This window comes from Megalopta genalis, chromosome 7 (assembly GCF_051020955.1).
Source record: "Megalopta genalis isolate 19385.01 chromosome 7, iyMegGena1_principal, whole genome shotgun sequence".
In the NCBI taxonomy this organism is placed as follows: Eukaryota; Metazoa; Arthropoda; class Insecta; order Hymenoptera; family Halictidae; genus Megalopta; species Megalopta genalis.
Window position 1 is genome coordinate 19,291,872 of NC_135019.1, and position 25,780 is coordinate 19,317,651.

At 32.6% G+C, this 25,780-nt stretch overlaps 1 protein-coding gene across 3 annotated transcripts; it reads right to left on the reverse strand.

The window, feature by feature from the left end:
• Positions 1-5,796: 5,796 nt before the first annotated feature.
• Positions 5,797-25,646, reverse strand: Lgr3 (Leucine-rich repeat-containing G protein-coupled receptor 3). Of its 3 annotated transcripts, none has more exons than XM_076523449.1 (22): positions 25,285-25,646; positions 23,437-23,763; positions 22,599-22,712; positions 21,406-21,480; positions 20,986-21,088; positions 18,803-18,874; positions 18,630-18,701; positions 17,997-18,140; positions 17,768-17,836; positions 17,243-17,314; positions 17,091-17,162; positions 16,923-16,994; positions 15,377-15,448; positions 15,021-15,092; positions 14,667-14,737; positions 14,160-14,321; positions 12,589-12,734; positions 10,099-10,249; positions 8,425-8,554; positions 8,159-8,349; positions 7,656-7,814; positions 5,797-6,297 (listed from the first exon to the last, which is right to left on the reverse strand). In XM_076523449.1, the coding sequence occupies exons 2-22, from the start codon at positions 23,666-23,668 to the stop codon at positions 6,173-6,175; spliced, it is 2,376 nt and encodes a 791-aa protein (XP_076379564.1). In that variant the 5' UTR covers positions 23,669-23,763; positions 25,285-25,646; the 3' UTR covers positions 5,797-6,172. The 3 variants fall into 3 exon arrangements, with proteins under 3 accessions (XP_076379564.1, XP_033325297.2, XP_076379565.1); XM_033469406.2 differs by having other exon boundaries at positions 23,437-24,032; XM_076523450.1 differs by lacking the exons at positions 17,243-17,314; positions 17,768-17,836; positions 17,997-18,140 and having other exon boundaries at positions 23,437-24,032; positions 25,285-25,645.
• Positions 25,647-25,780: the final 134 nt, after the last annotated feature.

The following is a 25,780-nucleotide window of genomic DNA, read 5'->3' on the forward strand; positions in this document are numbered from 1 at the left end:
ATAAAAGAAAAATCAACTAAAAATGCATTCGAGTTTTACATATGTCTTCAGATACATCAAGTAATTAAGATGACAAATTATATTTACATACGTTTTATATATGACTGTTCATAGAGTGCATTTGGTCATACAAGTTGCAACAAACAAAAAAATACAAACTATAAACAAATCAGAAAATCGTGTAAAATAGAGATATAAAACGACATTGGTCATAAATGATTAATAATCTTTTAAATGTCAAACTTTTTGAAACATATTGTTGGACAATAGAGAAGATATAGAACTAGCAATACAAATTTTATTTTTATAACTTTTCAACTTAATTCCATAAGGCGTTCGAATACTTATATGGCGCAAAGATTTGATGTATTTTTATATTTTTTAATTGTGTAGGCAAAGTTTTATAGTAAATCGAAAGCTTATTGTATATTTTGACATTTATTTACTCTACTTCAATATACCGTAAAGAATTTTTTCCCTTCAATGTATATTTATTCAAATATTATATATGGCGTATTCGAATACTTTCGTGTATGAAAATAAGTGAACGTTCTTTATTGCATCGTATAACTGACGTTTAAATAGATTCAGATGGACCATTGTTTATCGATATCCCAAAATTTAAAAACGAATTCAATAGTATGCAATACCACAAAAAAATCTTAACGATGGTTGGACTTCTGCAATTGCAAAAGTCATTCGAGCATAAAGATATTACATAAACATATTACATATTTACATTCACAGGTTCGCGCTCGTCGCTTTTTTTAAATCTTGGGATACCGACGGGCAATAATTTCACAATTCGCTTTCATGTTTAGAGTCAAAGGTCACTTCAACGTCCAATCATAATACATGTCTAAATGTATCTTAACGTCAGCTGTACGATGCAATGAAAAAAGATATGCACTTATATACAAATTAACATCGATGAACTTGAAAACTCCGGGAAAAAGACCTTGGCAAAAGAACTACCTTATGCATCGTATAATATGCATCGTCTCTAGATGCCAGTCAAATTCCATATAAAATGTTTATTTGCAACGTCACTATCGGAGAAGATATTTAGGTGGCCTGGTTTAAGTGGAACACCGTTACCTTATCCCCTGAATGTTATAATCGAGTGCAAGTAGTTTTACTACTAATTATGCGTTCATGCATTCCTGAACACAATCCTGTAAGTTTTAAAAAGTTATTTCTTATGAAAACATATAATACAAGATTTAGTGACGAGTACGTCAAATCATCAATGCATAAACGCTTAGTCTGTAAATGTATAATGGAACTCCTGTATTTTCTGATGTAAAAAAGATAGGATTTTTTTCATATAATACAGGAAATGTTCGTTGACTGTACGGTATTCATTCATAATTTTTCCATAGTTCTAGAGGGCTATATTGATTGTCGAAATAAAAATTTTAGAAATATTTACTAAAAATTGCAATTCTTAATATTAAAACTAAATTGTTATTGACATCTACTTCTCTTTATAAGAGAAAAAAGAATTTCGGAAGTATACATTTGTGTACTAAATATTTACTATTGAAATAAACATCTTAGAGGTATAACTAAATATGCTTAGGATTATTTATAATTTTATTTGTAAATTTTTTCTCAGCGTATTTTTTAATGTACTCCTTCTAGACACAATAGTTATTTCATCGGCCTTAATGAAACGTGTGAAAATCCAAATTAATTGTCAGGAACTAAATTCATGTCAAATAACTATACTTATACTTTGGGTCCAAATGAACCCGAACCTCGTCATTCGAATGTTACAATTAAAAATAGGTGTTCCATTCGCTTGTTTTAAAAATGCTCGAGAACTTAGGTGGATGATCCATACTACAATACGTGCTTTGGACATTTTCGAATCGATGAAACGAGAGCATAAATTTACATAAACAAATGCGCTGCTCTGTTATTACAATAGGCGTGTGTTAATCAAATTATATTCGAAATGGAATCGTGGACGCGAGACAGAACGAAAATCAGTCCAAAAAAGCGAACTGTGTTGAAGGAAGTATCGAGGCCCCTTAACGGGACCCTCCCATTGGCCATCTACCATAAATTATACATTATATCGCATAAGAGCCGGCCCACGTCGCGGCGAATCGTAGATTGCAGTGATGCGTTTTTTCACCGGTGTAGTAATTTATGAACTGCTGTAACGCAGTCAAATATCGATACCCGGTTACGAAAATAATTAATCATACTTCCAAATTATTATTTTAATTCTTGCCGCAACTTCGAACCTTGCAGGCACACGACGAGTGCGCGCAGTGATTCGTCATTCAAGTCATCGTGTTTATTGATTCGTATGCGTGCCGTTTTACGAAATTATAAATTCGTTTTCCTTGAAAATCAATGAAAAATAATTTTTGCGTATATTTATCCGAGAGCTGCGCTTGAAATGTGTACATAAAATTTGTTATTCGCAAATTTTAAAATACTTCGTGCTCGCACGTCAGCATCGTGTACTTTACCTTAAAAAATTATTTTAAAATGATTTAAAAGTCACTTAAAAATCATTTGAAACTCGTTCGAAACTTATTTAAAAATTATAAGATGACCTAGAGCAAAGCATAAATATGTACATACGTCGATTTCAAAGAGAAAGAAGCGATAGAAAGTGGCACCAACTAATTGAGCAATTGATAACATCACCGTGATATTAACTTCGGCGCACTTAAAAAAAAAGCAGCAATTAATAATTGAGCCACTAATTACGGGTATAAACTGAAGAATCCCATTAAGAACACCATCATTGAGGTATGATCTCAATTTGTTCGAGTTGCTTCGTCTTTCATCAAGAAGACGTATCTTCGTCATAGATTGTTGCACAGGGTAGCACCGGAGCACACTTACATTACTGCTCATAACATCTAGTACAAGAATCACCTTTGTTGTTCAGCCGGTTATTATAGCTCGTTAGCAATCGAGAGATACAAGAGATCATAGTTACCATCGTCATTTATTATGTCCGAGCTTGTTAACCCTTATACAATCTGTTTTGGCGTCAAGTTTAAGCTACTAGCAAATTCTTACAATGTCTAATATCATTTTATAGCTCAGGCTAACATTCTTGCAAAATAATACACAGATAATTAAAACGTTTTAATTCCTTTTATCTATCTACTAGAGTCAAGTTTACTACCCAAGATTCCGTAGTTAAATAATTCTTAACTGGTCTAAATATAACCAGCATTGAAAAACATTAATAGTTTTTGCATTATGGATCTCTGTGTTTTAGAAAAATGATTTTAAAGCTTTATTCTACAACAAAAATAAAGTTTAATCTTTAACCATTTTAATATAAGCAGATAAAAAAATTAACGGGAAATCGACTTATGGTACTTTCTTATACACATTTTGAAGGAAGCAACTAATTTTTTTAATTTCTTTGTTTCAAAATGATGACGGCGAAGCAATCAATGTGTACGTCGAAAAAAAATGTTGATGCTTTTTTGATAATATGTATAAATAAGTACAATAAGAGTAGATTTCCCGTTTATTTATTTATCTGTCATATTAAAATTGTTGAAGTAGCACTTTATTTTTGAGTTGCCACTAGAGCGAATCTTTAAAATCACTCTTTTAAAAGAAAAAAACCCCTTTTTCATTTTTCATTTTGTATATGTTTTCCCGAGCATTAGCGTTGTAATTCTTTTTTAAGCAAAAGCGCAATTCTTTTCGTAATCTATACTAAAATAGCGAAGTACGTAGGGAATTTTCAAAATAATTATTCAAACAGAAATGGTGAGCATTTCGAAGCAAAAATTCATGTTTACTAAATAAGAAACTACTTCTATTATATTGGATGTAGATTAAGAACAAAACTTTCAGTTAAGCCTTTCAAGTTCTAGAAAAAAAATTTCCAACACTTACGCTGCTATACAGCCGTTATATTGAAGAAAAAAAATAAAAAAGTTTTCCGTATTCCATTTATTTATTTACGTACCTAATGCAAATAGTTCAAGAAGTAGAGCAAAACTTTAAATGCCGTCAAGGTTTTCCAGTACCGGTTGCATACTACAAGTTTTAGATGCTCTTTTTCAATCAGGGGAAAATGATTGTAGATTAATTAAGAAAGCGAGACTTCGCATGCAGGCACTTCTAAGGATCGACAGGAGCGCGTATTACTCGCGATACAGATGTGAATCAAGGTAACTGTGTCAGTGTCAATGAAATTGTTCTGGATTCTCTGTACTCGTTTACCGCGGCGTCTCGTAAATAATATGCGAAGGCGAGTATAAACAATTTAATGTATGAATGTAATGAAAATATTGTAATACAGGTAACGGTAACAGCGCGACATCGCAACTACCTGTTGGCACGTCGGTTCTGCGCTGTCGATGGCTCTGGAAACCGAAACCCACATACGACGCTAGGATGTTGCCCCAATAACGAAACCTGTTGCCGTTAGGTGGGCGAGCGAAAATCAAGTCAGTTATTGTTAGTTGCACAATAAGAAAGTCATACGGGCTGAACTGACCCCAAGGATTTCCCGATAACGGTGCAGAGCGTCGTGGCACACGATTGGCCGATAGATCAGGAATGGATGCAATAAATTTTTCGTGCGCATTTGTAGTCTTCGTTAGGAGTAATTTATGTACCGTTTAGCGAACAACTTCTACGTAGGAGTATATAACCAGCGCGTCCTCGGAACACTATGGTCGTAACTTTTGCATTGGGAATGCAGCTCGTAAAACCGCTGCTGAATTCTGCAAAATTGTGTGCAATAAGCCGGCGTTGTTCGCCGCACCGATTAAATCATAAAAAATCTCATTAGCAGGGCGCTGCCATGGTAATCCCGTTGTTCGATAACGGAATTTTTAATCATTCCCATAAATAATTCGTCGATTAACTCGTTACTTGTGGCGTTCATCTATTTCTATTGATCGAGCTGTTGGTGGACTGCTGATCTTCGTGGAAAATAAGAATTATCTGCGCCAATTATGGCAAACAAGGCTGAAACTTTGATACGGCGTAAAATCATTAATTGAAAAGAAAAATGGGTGAAACTCTTGTGAATATAAATACGTATAGCATATATATATATATATATATAAATTAACTAGAAGTTTGCTGATTAAAGTCCATTTTGGGTGGAGAGAGGAAGAAATTTTCAAAATTTGTCGAGCGGTGTTACTATTTCTGTTTTCCAAATGAATGTGAGGAAAGCTGTTAACCCTTTGCAATTTTAACTCGAAATCCAAAATAGTTTTCCTGGTCTGTAGTATATTTCCTTTTTATATGACTTAAAATTGAATTGTAAAATTGAATTTTGTGACTCATGCGATAGTTACACTTTTAACAAGTTATTAAATATAAACAGATTTGATAATGTTAAAATTATTTTGAAACGTGATGTAACAATTTTTAATGTCGCCTTAGAGGGTTAATGGATACGTCAGTAAAAAAAAAACTTTACGAAATAACAAAAATGGCTATATCGTGATACGAGGCCGCAATAAATGATATTGTTATTGATAAAACGATTGAAAAATTTGTTTCTAATAATAGGATTTTTGTAAAGGCTGTTAGATCATTTTGAAATCGTGTACGACAGTAATAATTAGACTGCGGATTTTTTGCATTCATGGCACAAATGGCCAGGTGAAATTTAGAACAATGAAAATATTAACAAATTTTAGCGGCAATGTATTACTTTCAACTGATCGAAATTATTGAAGAAAGAAAACAATGTCTACTTGACTCATAAAAATTATTTTGATTTTGCATATAAAAATCCACAATCTAGTAATATCGCATAAAAATAATTAATTATTATGATTCCTTTCATAATTTGTATTTGTTTTAAATACACAGACGTGTTTAGTAATTATAAAAACGAAGCGGCGTCTTTTCTAACTACTGGAAGATAATTCTCTTATCTGTAAATTGGTATTGTTAAGCTTGTATAATACAATTCAAGCAATATACGATATTTATTAGAACATTTAGTATCGTGTTATACGACGCGACGGTTAGTTGTACTTCAGTTGCTGATTTAATACAGCAATATCATTTGTTATAGTTCGCTTTATCTGCAAGCTTAACAAGAATCTAAATTAAATTTAGACAAATATACGCCTGTCATATCGAATTCTCTAAATCTCTCGAATAGACGTGATTAACTGCGCAAACGATCTACATTTATAAAATACGATCATGTTCCTGACTTGTATCTTCTGTTACAAGGAAACGTAGGAGGCTTTTCTCGATTGTTATGAGTTCCATTCGGGAGGGATAACATCACGTGCTGCTTGCTTATTACAGCGGATACTTGGGAATCTGTAAAGCATTGTACTCATAGATAAAATCATATTTATTTGGTATGGCTATAGATATTGCACGATCCATTTTAAACAAATTTGTTACTCTTCGTAATTAACAATTTATTCGAACAGAAAATGAGAAGTAGCAATAGAGAAATAACAATACGTGCCGGTGATTTTGAAAATTGTGTAAGTCATGGAACCAAAAGAATTGAGATTTTTATTTGTTTCATGTTACAACCATCTATATGTCGATATTATGAAAGTATTTATTAAAGATAGCCGTCGAGTAAGCAACGACATGAATGTATCACTTTTATTTTTATCCACGGTAACATCATGTTCATTTCGATAGTGAATTTGGTGTAAGTCACAGAGTCGAAGCTTCACTTTTTGCAAAATTTGGCAGCCGAAAATAAAATTCTCGGTCATTATTATAAAAAAAAAGAATATAAAATACATGTAATAAACAAAATTACAATATATGAAAGTAAATAAAGTAGTAAAATATATGAAGTAAATAAATAAGTCCATTTGTTTGTCGCGTTATTGAATAAAATGCACTATTTTTATATATCGTAAGTCAATGATTAGGATTTACTATTAGTTTTGAAGGTGATGTAAGACATTGATGTTTCAGAAGATATGTTTCCGTGCTTGTTACTAAACAAAATTTACAATGATGTATGTATAACCTTGGAAGATCATACAATTTATAAAATATCTTGTCCTATAATGGAAAAATACTTTTCAATACACTTGAATGCAAAGGCCTAAATATCTCGAAACGAAATATACACGGTGTCCCATAATTATGTTAACACCCGGAAAGGGGTGATTCCTGAGATCATTTGAAGTAACTTTTTCCTTAGCGAAAATGCAATCCGCAGCTTTGTTTGCGAGTTATTAACGAAAGATAGTGACCAATGGGAGGCGAGATCAGTTGGTGTGAAGCGGCCCGGACGAAGCCCAGTTCCGCTGATTGGCTCAGTCGCCTTGCGTCAACTGAGCTCGCCTCTCATTGGTCACTGTTTCTCGTTAATAACTCGTAAATAAAGCCGCGGATTGCATTTTCGCTAAGGAAAAAGTTACTTCAAATGACCTTAGGAATCGCCCCTTTCCAGGTATTAACGTAATTATGGGACCCCCTGTATTGCTTACGCCACTTTCAAGATCATCGGCACATATAATTTATGTTTAGTACATCCGTACACTATCTTGCTTTATAAAAACTGTAGGATGTTAGAAAATTATTATAAATGTTAAAAGAGTATTTGTTCTTAATTCGTTCGAAAAAAACGTTAAAAGTAAGTGTGTGATGAATTATTTATTGACAGAATTATTATATAAGGATAAGAAAATGTAAATTCATACCTCCAGAGGAACTTTTCCGTGAAACATAACTTCGAACCTTTCCAAACCATCCATTGTTCAATCTTTCGCGAAATTTTGGCGTAGTAAACGTGTACAGCAAAGGGTTAACCGCGCTATTGACTGGTAAAATGAAAACTACCAGCCACGCATGCAAATCCGCTAAACAGAAATACATTTTGCATTATAACAACATACGAAATTTATTTTTAAACAACAATGTAATTTCATTATAAAATATTTAACACTGAACCTACCACAAACTCTAAAAGTAACTAACGTTTATTCTTCTATAATCTTAATCTTTACAATCTATTTTTGAATTCAGGTCCAATTATTTTTTATAAAAGGGTTTCTATAATTTCAATAATCTTAAAATAAGAAATGTGGGATCGAACCTTTTTAACACTAATTTTTAACTAGGTTTTGAAATTTACATTCCAATATATTTTAACTTTCTAGTTTCGGTGTCATTAATTAAATGACTTTGACATTGTGGGAATTACCTGGTATGGGATACTTCATCAGTGCTCTAATTTTGAGAATGATGATCGGTGCCCAGCAAGCAGCGTCTGTTAAGACTATCAAGAAAAATCTCAAAGCGAACTCGGAATCACGAACAGACAGAGAGCATGCGTGTCTCGTTTTCCAGATGCTCACAAACATCCCCGTATAAACATAGCCGATCGTAATCAATCTGCAACATACGTTGTCGCGGATATTATTTCATTTATTATTTAATACCAAATAGAAAAGGCTCATGCTTTCTTACCCAGTAAGATTCAATCCTAAGAAAATGAAAGCTGAGTACTCCCATCCAATCGAATACGGATCATCAATGTGTAAGGGAAAACACATTCCATTGACGCCATAAAACTTTGTGCTGCTTCGCCAATGAATGACTATTAACAAAGCAAAACAAGCTTGTTATTACAACTGTTCACGATTGATCTTTTATTTCGTATAAAAATGATATGTACAGGGTGAGTAACTTGCACACCACAAACAACTTTTCAATTGTACGTTTTCTGAAAAATTGTTAAATACACAAATTTTTTTTGAATTTTGAGAAGTATCTAAGTGTTCTACTTGCTTCCGTTCCATGGAATCATATAAAGTTATTTGAAGTGTGCAGGTTACATGATTCAACCTGTGCACATATACAGGGTGTCCCGAAAATGTCTCGCGATCCGGAAATAAGAGGTTCCTGAGATCATTTGAAGCAACTTTTTCCTTTGCGAAAATTTTCTCCGAGACTTCGTTTACGAGTTATTAACGAAAAACACTGACCAACAAGAAGCGAGCTCGGCTAGCGCGCGGCGGCACAGCCAACGAGTGCGAGGAGCCCAGTTCCGCTCATTGGCTCGGCCGTCTCGCGCCAAATGATCTCGCCTCTGATTAGTCACTGTTTTTCGTTAATAACTCGTAAACGAAGCCGCGGATTGCATTTTCACTAAAGAAAAAGTTGCTTCAAATGACCTCGGGAATCCCCTACTTTCGGATTGCGAGACGTTTTCGGGACACCCTGTAGAAAATCAATGCACGTCGTGCAAAAGATTGACAATAATTACGATTAAAATTATTTCCCGGAAAAATTATGTGACTAAGAAAATCAATGCGGTGATAGCGTGAAAAATTCACGATTGTCTTCATTAAAATATCTACATATTTTTATAGAGTAAGTAACGTGAAATAAATGACCTTATATCGAATAAATAATAGTTTCGATTAAAGAGAAATTATATATTTAGAAAATCATTGTAATAATCACATGAAAAATTAACCGTTTTTATTAAAATATAAAATATATTTATTTATATAGAGTAAGCAAAATGAACTAAATGATCCTATATCAAATAAATAAACTGCGGACTTTATACATTTAGAACAGAAATAAGTTGATCAAATATAAAACAGTAACAACATTCGAGGGATTTAAAATTAAACCGTTGGACTACTTTCAACGTATTAAAATAAATAAATAAATAGTAAATAATTCGCATAAAAATCTGCAGTGTAGAGATAAATAATAGTTCGCGATTAAAATCATTTCTCAAAGAAATTATTCATATAGAAAATCAATGTAACGATCGCGTGAAAAGTTAACAGCAAGTAAAATGAAATAACCGATCTTATATAAAATGCATAATGTAGCAAAGAACAAATATGCCGCAGTGTACACAGAAATGATTGAATTAAGTTTCACTAGTTTCGAAGTTTGAAGTTACTGCTTCTGAGTGATTACGGTCCAGTTTCGAGCGATAAAACACGACACGTCGCGTTTTATTGATTCACAAAAAGGCAACAATAAGATAATGATGTCAAGCTCGTGTTACATTATTATAACCGGTGCGTTAACTGACAGCCCGACATATTGATAGGTTATTACATATTATCGAGGATCGTACAGCCGTGCCTCGTGGACAAATAAGAAGAATCAACGAACCTGGTACAAGCGCTAGGGTAACTCCGATGATCCATATGACGATCATCGTCGCGGATGTCGTCTGCGGTGTCATGGTACGGTGACCTTTCAGAGGTGCCGCGATTAGCATATATCGCTCGAGCGACATGAACGACAGGATCAATACTGAAACCTTGACAGATCAATTCTACTTCAGTGCGTTAACGAGCTAAACTAATGAAGTATAATTTCGATATGAAACGTGTGTTGTATATTGCAAATATACCAAGAGATTATGGTGTAGTTAGTATATAGTTAGAATATAATTAAATATAATGCTGAATATGTGCATATATGTTTCTATTTACACAATTATAATTGTAATGTATATTATTACTATACACACTATTTATGTGTTCTATACGTGTCATTGTTACATATTTACATATCTGCACATATAGTAGAGTAACAATGTCTTTTACGAAGTACGATGCGAACATAAAATTTAGTTATTTCTTGAAAAAACATTTTTTACAAAAGGAAATATTTATATCTCAAAGACCAACACATGTAGTGCGGCAATTTGTTTCATGTATGTATATACATATCAAAGTATCAGAAATCAAATTATCACAATATTTCCCTATGCTTCAATTATTATTGTTTATTCTCTAATTTTTATTTAACCATTTGAGTTCTTTTTTAGAGGAGCAAACAAGTGAAAAATAATGAATTATACATACATTCACGTTACATACATCATTTAGTGAATATATTCATATAGAGGGAAATCTAATAACAAAATTCATTTTGCTCAGATTAATTCAATAGTGCGTTTTCATTTTAAATCAGACACTGGGCCTTATTGACCCCTTGACGCTCATTTTTGTGCGTGTCACGGACAATCTAAATTAATAAAAAACAATTTTAAGTCATCTGAACTTTATGAAATTCGAAACTGCGTCTCATTTATCTGTGCATGCACAAGATCTTCTAGCACGAGAGAATCAAACGGCACCAATTGTAGACAAAAATTGTTATGCTTCAAGGTTATGCGATAATTTGTTTATATTAAATATCCTTAGTGAAATTTTGTTCAAATTTGTTTTCTACTTCACGTTACATCATAGACAATCTTCTACCTAACTTTGGCGATTTTTAATTTAAAGGAGATGATAATTTATAGGCTGTGGATCTCTTCGTGAAAATTCGCATTTCCACGATTTATTTTCAAAAAATGTGTAGTAAGGAAAAGTATTTTACATTCACTAGAAAATTTCTGGTGGTAAATATAAAACAACAACGCAATTAACTTTTGTTAACCTGTAATCACAGACGTCGGAATATTGTGACGTTACCGCAGACGTGCGGTTTCGGAAACCGCTATATTAATTTCTCAATTAACACTATCCGGAGATATTCTTTTACTCCGTTTTAATTGCTTTCACAATATAGAAGGCCTAAAATTGTAGTGTCACATCAATGTATTTCAAATTGGAGCTACTTATGTTTCTGTATTGGGCTATGTTTAGCAAGTATCGGCCTCTGTTGGAATATTACAAATTTTAAAAATCTTATAGACCCCATATATATCAGTGATTACTAGTCAATGTGCTGATCTTCTTGCACTTTACAAACTCGCACGTGCCATAAATGTGTAATATATTTATAGGATTGACAGCACGACGAAATAATTGAATACCACAGAGCGATTATACCAATTGGGTACAGAGATCGAACTTTCAAATGAAACGAACTTCATATTTACGAGTTTCAAGACTGCAATTTATTTGTGAGATATGCTAACGAATAGACTGCGGATCTTTATGCATTAATGGCATATGTAGAGTTTTAAAATACAAGAAAACGTATTTATTAACAAGTTCTAATAACATTTTTATTTCCTTTTTACAACTAGTAATCTTATAGTTGATGAAAAATTTATGAACTGGTTAATAAGATATGAAGTTGATTTCATCTGGAAATTCGATCTTTGTATCTAATTGATACATCATTTATACCTAATAATTATCATGTATTCCAAACCAAAAATCCGAAAGGTTCGAACTTTTTAATACATTCACACGATACACAAGTATAATATGAAGCAAACCGCGTGTACAAATTGCACATTTTATTGACCGCTAGCATTTTTAAACGAAACGAAATTTTAACATCCTTAAAACGCTTTAAAACATCTGCTATTAATTTAAAGCTAATAAGTTGCATGTAATTAAAAATAATGCTGAAAGGATACTGTGTACTTCTTAAAAAAAATTTGTAAGTTCGAATTAACACTTGAATGACGAACCTTCTTCACAAAACTATAACTGAGCACATGCTTAAGATAATTTATAAATTTCTTTTTAACCTATTTTTTTAATGTACTCCTTAAGGACACGTGAATATTTCTACGTAAAAATCCAAATTAATTGTCAGAAACTGGATAGCGACATAACATCTATACGAGTGTTAATGTACGATTAATGAATAAATGGAAGTATTAAAAGTAGCATATAAAACATGCTGTACCTCCAAGGACGTCATCGTCAATATTCCCAAACAGATGCAGAACCAGGATGACATCCAGGAACTGGCGACTTGATTGTATTTATCGCGGAATATCATGTCAGTCACGGCGATTATGAACAGATAGATTCCCATTAACGTGTCAGAGACTGTAAAAGGATTATGCGACTCCCATACCACGCCCATGCGAGTCATTGATTTATGATCGACGATATTAGGGTCAAATATGGCCGATCAATCGTTTTTGCGGCGTGGAACGTTTACAACGTGTGGTTTCTTTTTATGATAATACCCTAGGTCCATTTTGCATCTACTTATGCATCACACTCTACGAGCAGAAGGATTTATTGGGCGACTGCAAAAGATCTTGACAACGTCTTTTATTAATGATCGATCACGTAGTTCCGGCTGTTATTCGCGATTCTTTCTAGAAACTTTGGAATCTCTGTCCATAAATATTGTTCGTCCCCGAAAAGTGAATTCAATCGGAATAATATAAAAAGATGCACAAATTTATGCTTTCAGGACATGTATCAATTTTGCTGATTCAATAGCAAAATCGAATGTGGCGAACATGGAGGTCATTTGAATTGTAATTGTAATTAAAATCCAGGTTATATATATTTTTACGTTCTCTGTTATGGATTTTGTCATGCTTTTAATTTGTGATCAGGTATTTTACTAGATTTATATATTTTCAATAGTTAAACCGATAATTGTTTCACCAAAAAATAGCTATGACTACTTGCTTTTAACACTGAACCTACGAGGCTGGTCAAAATGGCCGATTTCGCATTGCGTTTTAAAGTTGCTGACATTAGTTGCTGACATCCTTGATAGAAAATAATTGAATAAATTTGATAATCCAAGCAAATGTTATAGTAAAAAAGGTGAAAGGTTTAAATAAATACAAACTTATCATTTTCCTGACATAAATACTTTTAGTGCTCGGTAGGTTTAGTATTAATTTCAAAGAACGAAAAATATAATTTTTTAAAGTAACAATAGTTATTATTCGACTGTGGATCTTCATATAAAATGAAAATTGTCTATAATAATTATAAGACACATGAGTTAGTTGGAAATGTCTCTCCTCTTTTAATAATAATTATAATACATTGAAAATATTCTGAATATTTAATTCTTAATATTCTTAATCATGAATCCTTGAATTCTTCTAATGCTTTTACAGTTATACAGGGTGTCCCAAAAGTTACTCGCAATCGAGAAATGAGGGGTTCCTGAGATCATTTGAAGTAACTTTTTCCTTTGCGCAAATTCCATTCGCGGCTTTGTTTATTAATTATTAACGAAAAATAGTGACCAAATGAGGCTGACCAAATTTGCTGGCGCGAGGCGGCCGAGCGAATTAGCGGAACTGGACTTCGTCCGGGTTATAATCCACAGTCTAGCTATAATACTTTATAACTATACTTTACTTTAAAGTATACCTTAATACTGCACTTCACAATCATCTAATGATACAGTATGATGTCTTCTTAATAATGCATGTACGTTTTAGAATAATGAAAATGAATAAATTCAAGTATACATTACAGTTCGTTGCGACTAACCAGCCAGGTTTCTGATGATGATAGACAGCACGCGATTTTCGTCCTTAGCCGTAAATCTTCCCCAAAGAACTAGCACATTCCCCATAAAGGTAAGACACGATATCACCCACACTGCCGTTCGTAGTAAAGTTTTATCCAACAAATGAAACAATGATGACACACCTAAGTAAAAAACATGATAATGTTAAATTAAAGCACTCGATGTATTTATTCAGGTTACAGATGTTTAGACAAATCCATATTTTCATCATTTATTTCTCGGCAGGTAAATAATTTATTTTGTCTACGAATTACTAAACATTAAAATAATAAAAAGAGAATATGTTATATAGTTTTTCTAAACAAAAGGATTTTTTGAGAAAGTTTAAATTAAATTTGTTTTCACAAATCAAAGTTTGAATTTCAATAATACATTACTTACAAACTGATATAATAAATAAATTGAGTAACGGTATTGAATATTTTTGATTGGCTAATAAATATTTAGACTTCGCCCAGTTCTCTTACCGTCGCTGATAGGTCGACATCTTCGTGCCTTCGGTGCATAAGTCGCACAATAGTGAAACTTTTTGAAATATCTAACAACACATCAATTGATAAATTACAGAATTGTATAGAAAATCAATTTACATCAAATAAGTTATTATATATTAACAGAGTCAATATATTATTATTATATATTATTATATATTACTATTATAATTAATATAAGTTAATATGATATATTGATTTAGATTATATTATAAGTTAATATAAGTTATTATATCTATCTATAAAAGAATGTTTATAAATATATTAATTTTTTATGTTATTCATATGTGAAGAATCCTAGCCTGACGAGAAACATCCTTATCTACTTACACGAAATCCAGTTGATGGAACACGTCGAACGAGTTTTTCTCCAATGTATCCAAGTTTATATCCTCTAAATCGCTAAAATATACAATATTAACAAAATGTATAATTCAAGTTAGCAACTGAAGCCAGATTACTGCTTTATTTATTTAGAAAGTTCAGAAATAATTCTTAGTTTTTTCAATATTCGTCAGATTACATCAACATCAACGAAGTTCTGTTGATGCAGAATAATACTGTTAACAAACAAATATGGCATATTTACTTGATCATTATGTTCGCATAGAACTTGGCAAAAAGAAACTAGTAAACTGACATACACACACACATGACGATATTCGAACAATATGAATATAACTCACAGAGAACGAAGTTCCGTCAACGGACTCAACACTGCCATTGGCAAATTATGGAGATGATTGTAACCCAACATTCTGTAACCAGATGAACAACGATCATAAGAAATGATCATGAGAAACGCATTATGTGAAATTTTATATAATATGCATGAAGCAGTGAAAGTGAGAACACGAAAGTGATGAACAATTTTTCCAACAAATTTTAGTCAGCATTTAGGTAACGGTAAATTATGCTAATTTAGCAAAACACTTTTCATTGAATAAAAGATAAAGGTAACTACGATTTATTTTTACGTAATCATATAACTTTTTCTGAGCAAATCAATGCATCTTTGTATCTTCTATAAAAAAAATACATACAAAAATACATACTTAAGTCGAAAATCAATTAGTATAGAAGTTATGGTTTTTGTCCCAAACACCCATACAAGGTGGCCCAGCTAAAGTAGACCACCCTAAATGTCTCCGTTATTTTTGAAAATACTGAAAAACTTTATTAACAAAAGTTGTTCAATTCAGGGTGATCTGTAACATGAAGGTAATCATCTTTTTGCAATTGAAGAATTTTCACCTTCACTGTTTTACTTATAATTGTGAATTTTTGTATACACTGATTTTTTTTATTAAACACTGCATTACTATAGCACAGCATTATCTATAAAAAAATATTTATTGTTTTGTTCATATTTCTGCAACAAAGCGTTAATTCCCAAACTTCATACAACACGTTTTTCTCCTTTTGGTCCCTAAATAAAGCTCTCGCAGTTTGGCGGGAAAATCGTGAAACTGCCTGTATAATATGCACTTTCGGACACAGCAAAATCCACATTAAAAATTTCCAAAATCAAAGTTAAATGCTGAACTAATAATTGTTCGACATACATTTTTGTAGAAAATATCCAGCTGCATCAACTAATGTATCAAAAAATATATGATTATATAATTAATTGTGATCCGAAATATTCGAGTGACCTTTAGCTGAGGTACCCTGTATAAACGAAACACTGTGCCGCCCAAAGAGCTTTGACCCAATAAAAAACCCACATCAAAACATAATTTCATTAATTTCCCTATGTAAATTTAAATATAAAAAAAAATATAAAAAGAAGAGATCATCACCGGATACACTTCTTTCGAATAATAATCTTTTTTTCGTGTTGTCACTTCATAAAACTGAATCACTGTGTTGAAATCGGAACAAAGACATGCTCGATAGATTGAGAAACGATCGCTTTGTAGAAAAATCCAATAATCACTTTGTGTGTAGAAACAAAGAGAACGTTCACGCTTTGTTCTTCAAACATTAAATAATTCTCAGGATTACTTTTCACGATTCTGATGGCGCGCGGAGTCGCGCAGTCTCTTTATTTTCGTACGTGACGCACGAATAAATAAAAGTTTTAACGTCGACCATACGTGACATTCCTATCGTTTGAATTTCTAACGGCGTGTTCGACGGTAAATGTCGGGTAAATACGTTGCAAGCACGCGCGTCAGAAGACTTGTATCGTTACAATACACGTGGAAGCCCAGTCTCAGAGTTACTTACAGCCTCTTTAAATTTTTCAGCGGCCGGAACACATCCCGAGGAACGCTGGCGATTTTATTAAACGCCAAATCACTGTAACAAACGTTTGCTTGCATAAGATATCGCGACTTACAACTAACTTTTCAACAATGCATTTTTCGTAAGATTTTAAACATTGCGATAGCTCACAGGTCCTGCAGTTCCTCCAGATGTTGAAACGAGCTTTCCTCGATCGTCTTTATCGTGTTGTTCTGCATACTTCTGCAAATTTAGGGTAAAATCGTTCCATGTCAAACGTTGACCACTTTTTCTCAGTTTTCTACATTTATTTACGTACGTACAATGATTTTAATGCTGGACATCCGGCGAAAAGGCTGTTCGGTATTGTCTCAAAGTTATTATTATCTAGGTCTCTAAAAATGTATTATCGAAAGTCATCGTAAACGTGATTTGATATTTGCGATAAGTCTGGGGTCCTTAGTTAAAATGTCTTATTTTCAAGATACATTAAAATATTTGGAACATCGCGTGCCTTTATTGTTTTCACTTGTTTAAAAATGATTTTATTAATTTATAGTTTCATTTTTTGAATATATTTTAATATTAGTCAGGGCGATTTAACTAAGGAGGGCAGAAATAGACTACGGATTTTTATGTTATTAAATAATAATTACCTACGCTAATTACAAGATGTATGGAGGCTACATACATATTTATTTCGTTTCTTAATTATTTTAATTAGTTGAAAATAGCATCAACAGTATTTTTAAGTCTCTTAAATGTTTTTACTGATTTGTATTTGATCAACTAATGTGTATCATATTTTCATAAAATCCGTAATATAATGAAAAATATAGGGTACTTACATCGTATTCAATGCTGGTAAATAAGGTAGCTTCAGAGTTTCTGATGTTAATTGATTTTCTCTTAAATCTCTATAGTTTGTTTAAAATTCGTTAAATACAGAACGTTTCAACTGACTTATATTATATAAATTAGCAATTAACATTAAAATTAGCAATTAACACAAAAATATTATTTCGTGAAACTAGAATTCTGATTTTGAAAAATAGTGTTCTGTTCGATTCAACTTACATGAATCCTAACCTCCTGCTTCCATCGAAGTCTGACAAATCTGCTACAATGATTTTGTTCGTATACGCCAGCAGAGATTCCAAACTAATTAGATCCGTAAAATGGCCGTGCAGTAACTTGCTGATTTTGTTATTGTGTATAATTCTACGCGTGTACATGGTGTTAATTAGTTTCCTGTGTAACATTCTTTATCTAATTCTAAATAATGACTAACAAGCAGGTATCATAGCCGTTATAATCAATAAGATACAAATTGCTGCACAAAGATTATTATTTTGATTCATAATAATTACGTGTGACCGAATTCTCGTTTCTATTATTAGACTCATAATAATTACGTGTGACCGAATTCTCGTTTCTATTATTAGACTCATAATAATAGAATAACAAACACGATTCTGTTACTGTCAGCACAGCTTTTTAAATAAGTGTTATTGGAAAATTATTATGGAATGGACAAATTTATTCTTCGCACGGTACAAATGATACTTGATATATGTATGTATACACGCAAAGGAAAACTGCATCATCAAACATGCAGGTAAATGTACCACCTAATTTCTTTTAGATGAAGCACCAAAACTAAAAAGCTACGATAATAAAAGGAATGAATCTTAAAATAGTTGTACTTACAGCCAATACAGTCTAGTTAAATTTGCGAACGCTCCAATTTCTATTTCATGAATATTTGTGTGATCCAAATATCTAGAATACAGAACTTTTTTCTCTCGACAGTTTGCACTTAAACGATCTACAATGTTTATACTAAAAAAAACTAACGCTAGAGAAATCACCTTGACACTTACAATGTATTTAATTTTGGATAATGTACGAAAGCTTCAATTGGTATGCGTTCAATGGAACTATCGTATAGAGATCTGAAAACGTGTACATTAATTAAACCAATGAACAAGTATTATTGTTAGTCATATCTATTCTGCAGACCTGGGAAACTTCGTTCGAAATGAAACTGCGAAATAAATATTTGGAATAATTCATTTCGAAAATAATAGGAACTTCAAATAATGAATTATTTCGTTTTTCGTTTATTCCAAATATGGCAAAAGAGATCATTCTCTGAATAATATGCAACAATAGAATTTTTTTTTAAATAATAGAATATTTATTTTCAGAAACCTTTGTATCGGTTTGTTTCATGCAAAAACCCCTCTTCAAGAAGTTCATCTTTAACCCTCCGAGTACCGGGATGTACGGTGCCGTGCCGGGATCATTTCCGACCCACGTCGATACGTGATACGTCACTAATACTGTCGCATTCACGGTTCCTCGAGATACCTCACGTGCGCGGCTTCGAACCGCTTCGAGACAGGTATAGCTACGCAAACAATTGTTTCCGCCGCAGAAGCGGTGAAGGTGATGGTGAGAAAAGCCTGGAACCATCACGGGTCAACAATGACACTGGATAGTACTAGGAGGATTAATAGTTTTCTTCCGGGTCCATCCAATATTATTGCGAAAAAAATTAACCGTTCCACTAATGCGGAAAATGGAAGAGGGACGTTACTCTTCAAAAAAATATTCTTTATTTAACATTGTCAGATCGATTCTTTTATCTTGCAGAAACGTTAATGAGGATGTTAGAATAAACCGGACTCGGATCTGATTCCAAGAAGAATTTCACAATTATCTCAAGTAATTGTTTCAAAGAATTATGAATTGAAACAACCTGTCATTTAAAATAATATTTCAAATAATGTTATTTCAACGTCGAAATAATTATGAAATAAAATAACATGATTAATTTTACTAACGAATGTAATGATACAAACACAAGAGATCCAGCTTCATATCAACAACAAGTAGTTGACAATTCCAACATAATCAATGAAATAATAAAAAATCCCTTCAATTCTAACCTCCTAATGTAATAAAGTGCTTTACAAAACGAATTATACAGACACCAAAATATAGCCCCTGCAAAAGTAAACCCGATAATATTGAAATACCTGAAAATAACAACATGGTAAATGTTAAAAAATATATGGCATAAGCGAAACCAAGAATTACTTCGTTCAAATTTCTCATACCTACATGAAGTCAGAGAAAATATATTCTCTACCAACCCCGTTGTATTTTTAGCAAGAAGAAAACAAATCGTACTAAATAAATAATCCATCCTGGACCTGCTCTCAAAAACTGCTCTCAAAAATCACATTGTAACAACTGTGACACTGAACTTACAGTTAAACATTTTCTAATAGATTGTCCATCGTGCAATACCAAAAAAAAGCCAAAATGCCAACACCATCAAAAAATGCTTGGACAGCTATAAACTCACAGCAAAAGTTATGTTCTATTTAGAAGAAACTAAATTGCTTAGCGAAATTATATAGGGTGTCCCAAAAGTTATTCAATATCAGGAAATAAGAGGTTCCTGAGGTCATTCTAAGTAACTTTTTCCTTAGCGCAAATGCAATCCGTAGCTTTGTTTACGAGTTATTAACGAAAAAGAGTGACCAATGAGAAGCGAGATCAGCTGGCGCGAGACGACCGAGCCCCAATGAGCGGAATTGAGCTTCGTCCGTCGTCTTACGCCAGCCGAGCTCGCATCTCATTGGTCAGTGTTTTTCGTTAATAATTCGTAAAAAAAACTGCGAATTGCATTTGCGCTAAGGTAAATGTTACTTCAAGTGATCTCAGAAACCCCACATTTCCCGATTTTGAATAATTTTTGAGACCCTCTGTATAGTCACTTAAGGAACCTACATTAAAACGATAATCTTGAAGCCAGATTATTCAGTGTATATAATCTAATGTAGAAACTATTGTATACGATACATCCACATGTAGCCCTAGAGATTGTAATCCCACAAGTAGTCGCTAATTGCTATTAAGTAGACGCGAGAATAAAAAGATAAAGAAATAAAAAGTAGAAATAACATGTTATTTAAAATAATATTCTAAATAATGTCATTTGAACTATGCCCAGATCTGCTATTCTGTCGTGTTTAATACTCGAAATGCGTACAACTTGCTGATGTTAGGCGTAAGATTTTTCGGTATTTCAGAATAGTTATTACATATTGCACCACAATTTGTGTAGGAGCATCTGGCAGGAACATCGTAAACATCTACAAAAAATTCACAATATCGCTATTGGAGTATTACAGTTTCCAGTGCATTTTCTGTCGACGTACTGACACTTCGACCACCGGTCAACGAAATTAAATAAATATTGTATTTTACAATTTATGCAAAAACGGTTTCGCAAACGTTCGAACAGAAGTTGTGCTTGTATTTGCAGATTTCATGCACAAGAGATTTCAGAGAATATCAGCGCTAAATACAATAAATACAATATCATCCAGCGGTAAATACAATAAATTATGCGGCTGTCAAAGTGTTCAGTAATATCTTGCGCCGGTGTTCGGTAGATTAAGTACTTTACCGCAAATTTCTTCTATAACGTCTTTCATGATGGTTATGTTCGGTAAGATACAGTCCAAGCATCCGTTGAAATCGTCTGCGTGTAATATGACAGTTGAGAAGTAAACGATTTTTACAATAACCGTTGAAATAAACATAAAATATATTAGAATTTTGAAAAGATCCAACTAATTTTGGCTTTTCCTGTGCGCTTTGATAACCAAAAGAATAAACGTTTTCAGTCGTACAAATAATGTAAAGAATTCAGACCTGAACGGAAACATTGTTGAGTGAAAACAAAAGTATTGAAAATATACACTTGTTTGTATGAAATAATATTTCAAGATTTATTTGACGTCATAGAGATAAATACATATATTGAAAGTAATTATTTATGTTGCAGTAAAGAAAAGTATTCATTGAAATAGTATTTTCTTAAGAGATGTGGAAATAATTGTTTGAAATAGCATTTCATGTGTCTAAATTTCTATTATGAAAGAAAACAAACCTATAAGAAAAGGTACAAACATATGCAATAAATTCTTCATAATTAACCCTCTGCTTAGAAACAAAAATGGACAATTTTGGAAGAGGAGGACGTATCTCCTCTTTTTTGAAAAACAAGCTTTTTCTTATATTTCTCTTAATTCATGAATTTAATTAGAACATTTAACATCTGTTCGCCTTTAACAATGCACATATCTCAAATAATGCCTCCGACAGAATTCAAAATAAGGAAAGCATTGCACACATGTAAATCCATTATTATTGATATTCACCTCTCACTCATTCTATAATATGTACACACGAATATCAAGGATACTCGCACTTGCTTAGTTGGAAAAATTTCATGGAAATAATATTCAAATGTTTCATTTCACACACAATAAAAAAAAATATTTATTTGACGCACAATAAAGAAAATATTTATTTCAGTTAAGTATTTCAGCTTCATATTGTAAAATATATATATTTTGAATATTTTATTTATAAAATCAATTAGGTATTTTTCAATTAGTATTTCATTTAATACAAAAATAAATTGCTATTTTTCAAATGAAACATATGTAACACAGTTGATAGTAATAGTATTTGCGAAGTATGTGTATTTCTTATTTGAAATATTATTACTCAGGTCTGAATGAATTCGTAAGATTCCTTCCAGCAAATGTTGCTTTCGATAATATTAATAACGATTATGGTATGGTAACCTACCGCAATCTGCTTCATCGTCGCCGTTAGGACATTGCTTTATCGAATCGCACCACTTTCTTTGAGGCAAGCAGGCAGTTGCGTTTCTACAAAGAAACGTTCCCGCAGGACAGCTATCTGCAATTTGAAAAACACGAACGGAGTTCCTCGACAATAATATCACGACAATGCATGATAAAATATATAAAATATAATAACTGACAATAAGAAAATTAAAGTATCACATTTCCTATCAATCCTTTATAAACAAGAATTCTATTAAATATCAAATATATTTTACTATGTATTCATATGTAATAAGATTAAATGTTAAAGAATTAATTACTAAAATTGAAGAAAAATGTCTATTAGATTTTCTTCTTTGAATAATAAAGTAATTCGTTTAACATAAGGATGATGACCGAAGACCTTTGTAAGCAACAGTTAAATGCCACTCGTTTGATAGAATTACGTTTACAAAGTGTAAATTCCAACTTCTACATGCGTCAATTAGGAAATATATTCGCAAACGTTTCCCTATTTTCGTCAAAATCGATGTTTACAAAAAAATTAGATATCGCGTTCAAAAAATATTTGATCAGAATCCACATTGTTCAGGATCACATTTTCTTTTCTTTCCAGATTTCAATGTTTATAAGACACTAAAACGCATTAAATTTAAGAATTATTTGATCAAAAGACGATTGGACTACTTAATAAATCGAGATTGCTTGTTAAAAACCATATTTTATAGCGGACTTAACCGTATAAAGTGAAAAAGAATTAGCAACATTCACTATACTAAATTGTACATCCAATATACCGGGCTGAGATGAATAGATCAGTTTTAATGGTAACGTACCTTGATTAAAATAATACATGAGCCCCGAAAGCAAGCATACGGAGGTGATCAAAGATCCGCCGATCACACCGATGCGTTTGTATCTCATGTCGGCGAAAAAATATTTCTGTTCTCGGCAAGATCTTCGAAGCGATCTCAGACGGCACCGTTCCAGTCGACTTTCGTACTTTCTTCGAATGAACAATGTTCCCCACGTGTACTCGGTGCAACGACTGCATGACACTGATTGCATCCGCCAGCATGTTGCAAGCTCCGTCGCCACGCACACGCGCTCTTCATCGTCCTCGGACGAGGATTCCTTGCCCGTTTGTTGGTCGGAATTCTATTCTGAATTTACATCGATCAATTATTCTTATCTTGGCGATCTCAATGATACAGATAGACGTCCCGGATTGAAGAGGATATCTCGCGGCGCGAGGGCAAAGGCGTTGGACCGACATGGATGGAGGAACTGCACACATTCGTCGGTGAAACTATCAATTTTATTTTATCAGGGTGTCGGTAGAAATTGAGTTCGCTGCCGACCGTCCAGAGCAATCGTATTAATAAGAAATCCTCTGCCGGTAGTACGACACGTGTAATTGCAAGTAATACCCCTGGCAAAAAAGTTCGAACACTTTTACAAACGCGATAACTCTATTAAAACTGAATTAAACTTAACTTTTTAAATGTTAAAGGAGTTAATTCACCGTGCAATGACTAAAATACTTATAATTTTGTTATTACGTGGAATGACTAAAATACTTATAATTTTGTTATTACGTGGAATGACTAAAATACTTATAATTTTGTTATTACGTGGAATGACAAAAAAACAATTAAAAAAACTCTCGTTTTATAACTGCTTTATCTGATCCTGGAACGAAATCGATTGTATATTGTTATTTATTCTCTCGCATTCCCTGGAGCACTTGGACTTAAAAACTGGCCAAAACTATTTTATTATTAGTATTTTTTGGAAATGGAATAATGCCATTACTTAGTACAATTTCATACAAAAAATGCACAGGTTAAAAAATTTACAAATAAATTTAAAAACGTTTATAAATATGTATTATGGTTCTGATATACTATTTTAATTAAAATTCCTTTGCAATTAAGGATTCAGATAAGTTAGCCCCATTTTTCATCAGACTCATTTATTTCCGAGTCGTCTATCGTGTCTCTATTTGTCTGATATTCCCGTAAAAATCTAATTAGAAACGTTTAGAAAATCTTATAGGCACGAATTGGCAGCTAATTTTTTTTATATGTATAGACAAGAAACCGTGCTTACTTTAATGATATCGAAACAAACATTGAAACTCATTTGGAAGTATAATAAAATTCAATATGAATTGTTTGAAATGTAATATATTTCACTATGAATTATTGGTGACATCAATCTTGTTGGTTTATAACTTTATTAATCACGAAAACACAAGTAGTGTAGAACATTTAACAAAAAGCTGCATTTAACATGATCTCTTTGCGATGTATAAAAATCACTAACGAATAAATAATAATCAAGAACTAAATAGTTAAGAGAGAAAAGTATCGCAAAAGCTCTTTACTCTTAACAAAGCACAACAATTAAAGAGTGAATACAATTTAAAAAAAAAATATTGAAAAATTGTTTCCTATACATTGAACAATCTCAGAAAATAAAAATTTTATACTTTACGGAAGATTTTTTAAATCAACTTTTCACGAGTTTTTGAGGCCAAACGTTCCACTGTGCATCGTTCCCGTTATAAACTTATACGTTTATTGTTCCGTGTACCATGTGTATATCATTTATAGTTTCTTTGTATTTTGTTAAATATACGTTCATTTAGCCTGCGGATATTTATGTAAAATAGAGATTACCTGTATCGACATCTTTTGAAAGAAGTATTTTACAGTCGTTGCACATTGCGCGAACCTCGAACAAAAGGAGGCAATGAAATAATTCAATGTGTCACTTCGAAACATTTCCAATGAACAAATATTTCGTACAATGTTTCAATCAACTCGGGAACGACGCGTCCTACACGCTGGTCTGCGAAAGAACTAAACCAAGAAAAATATTGGAAGTCCGCAAGATTGAAGTTTCCGATCCCGAATCGCGTAGTTTCTAATAATTGCTACAAAAAGTTCTCTTCACTCTTCGAGTTCGCAGATAGAACAGCTGCACCTTACTATTCACCGCAGACTGTACGCATGCAGAGTATGTATATTCCACGAAAAAAGCCGTGACATTCCAAGCAATCACGACTCGCGCGGATGGCGTGACAGTCCCTAACGTCCGACTAAAGCATTCGGCAGACTACGTGATTACGCATTAATAGGAAACTAGTATCGATCGAAAGCTGAAAAAATGTTG

Coding starts and splice junctions, on each gene's coding strand:
- Lgr3 (XM_076523449.1), bottom strand. CDS start 23,668: ATGCAATCAGTGTCATGCAGTCGTTGCACCGAGTACACGTGGGGAACA. Junction 21,089..21,405: donor CGTTATAGAAGAAATTTGCG/GTAAAGTACTTA, acceptor AATTTTTTGTAG/ATGTTTACGATGTTCCTGCC. Junction 18,141..18,629: donor TTAACTAGACTGTATTGGCT/GTAAGTACAACT, acceptor GTACACGCGTAG/AATTATACACAATAACAAAA.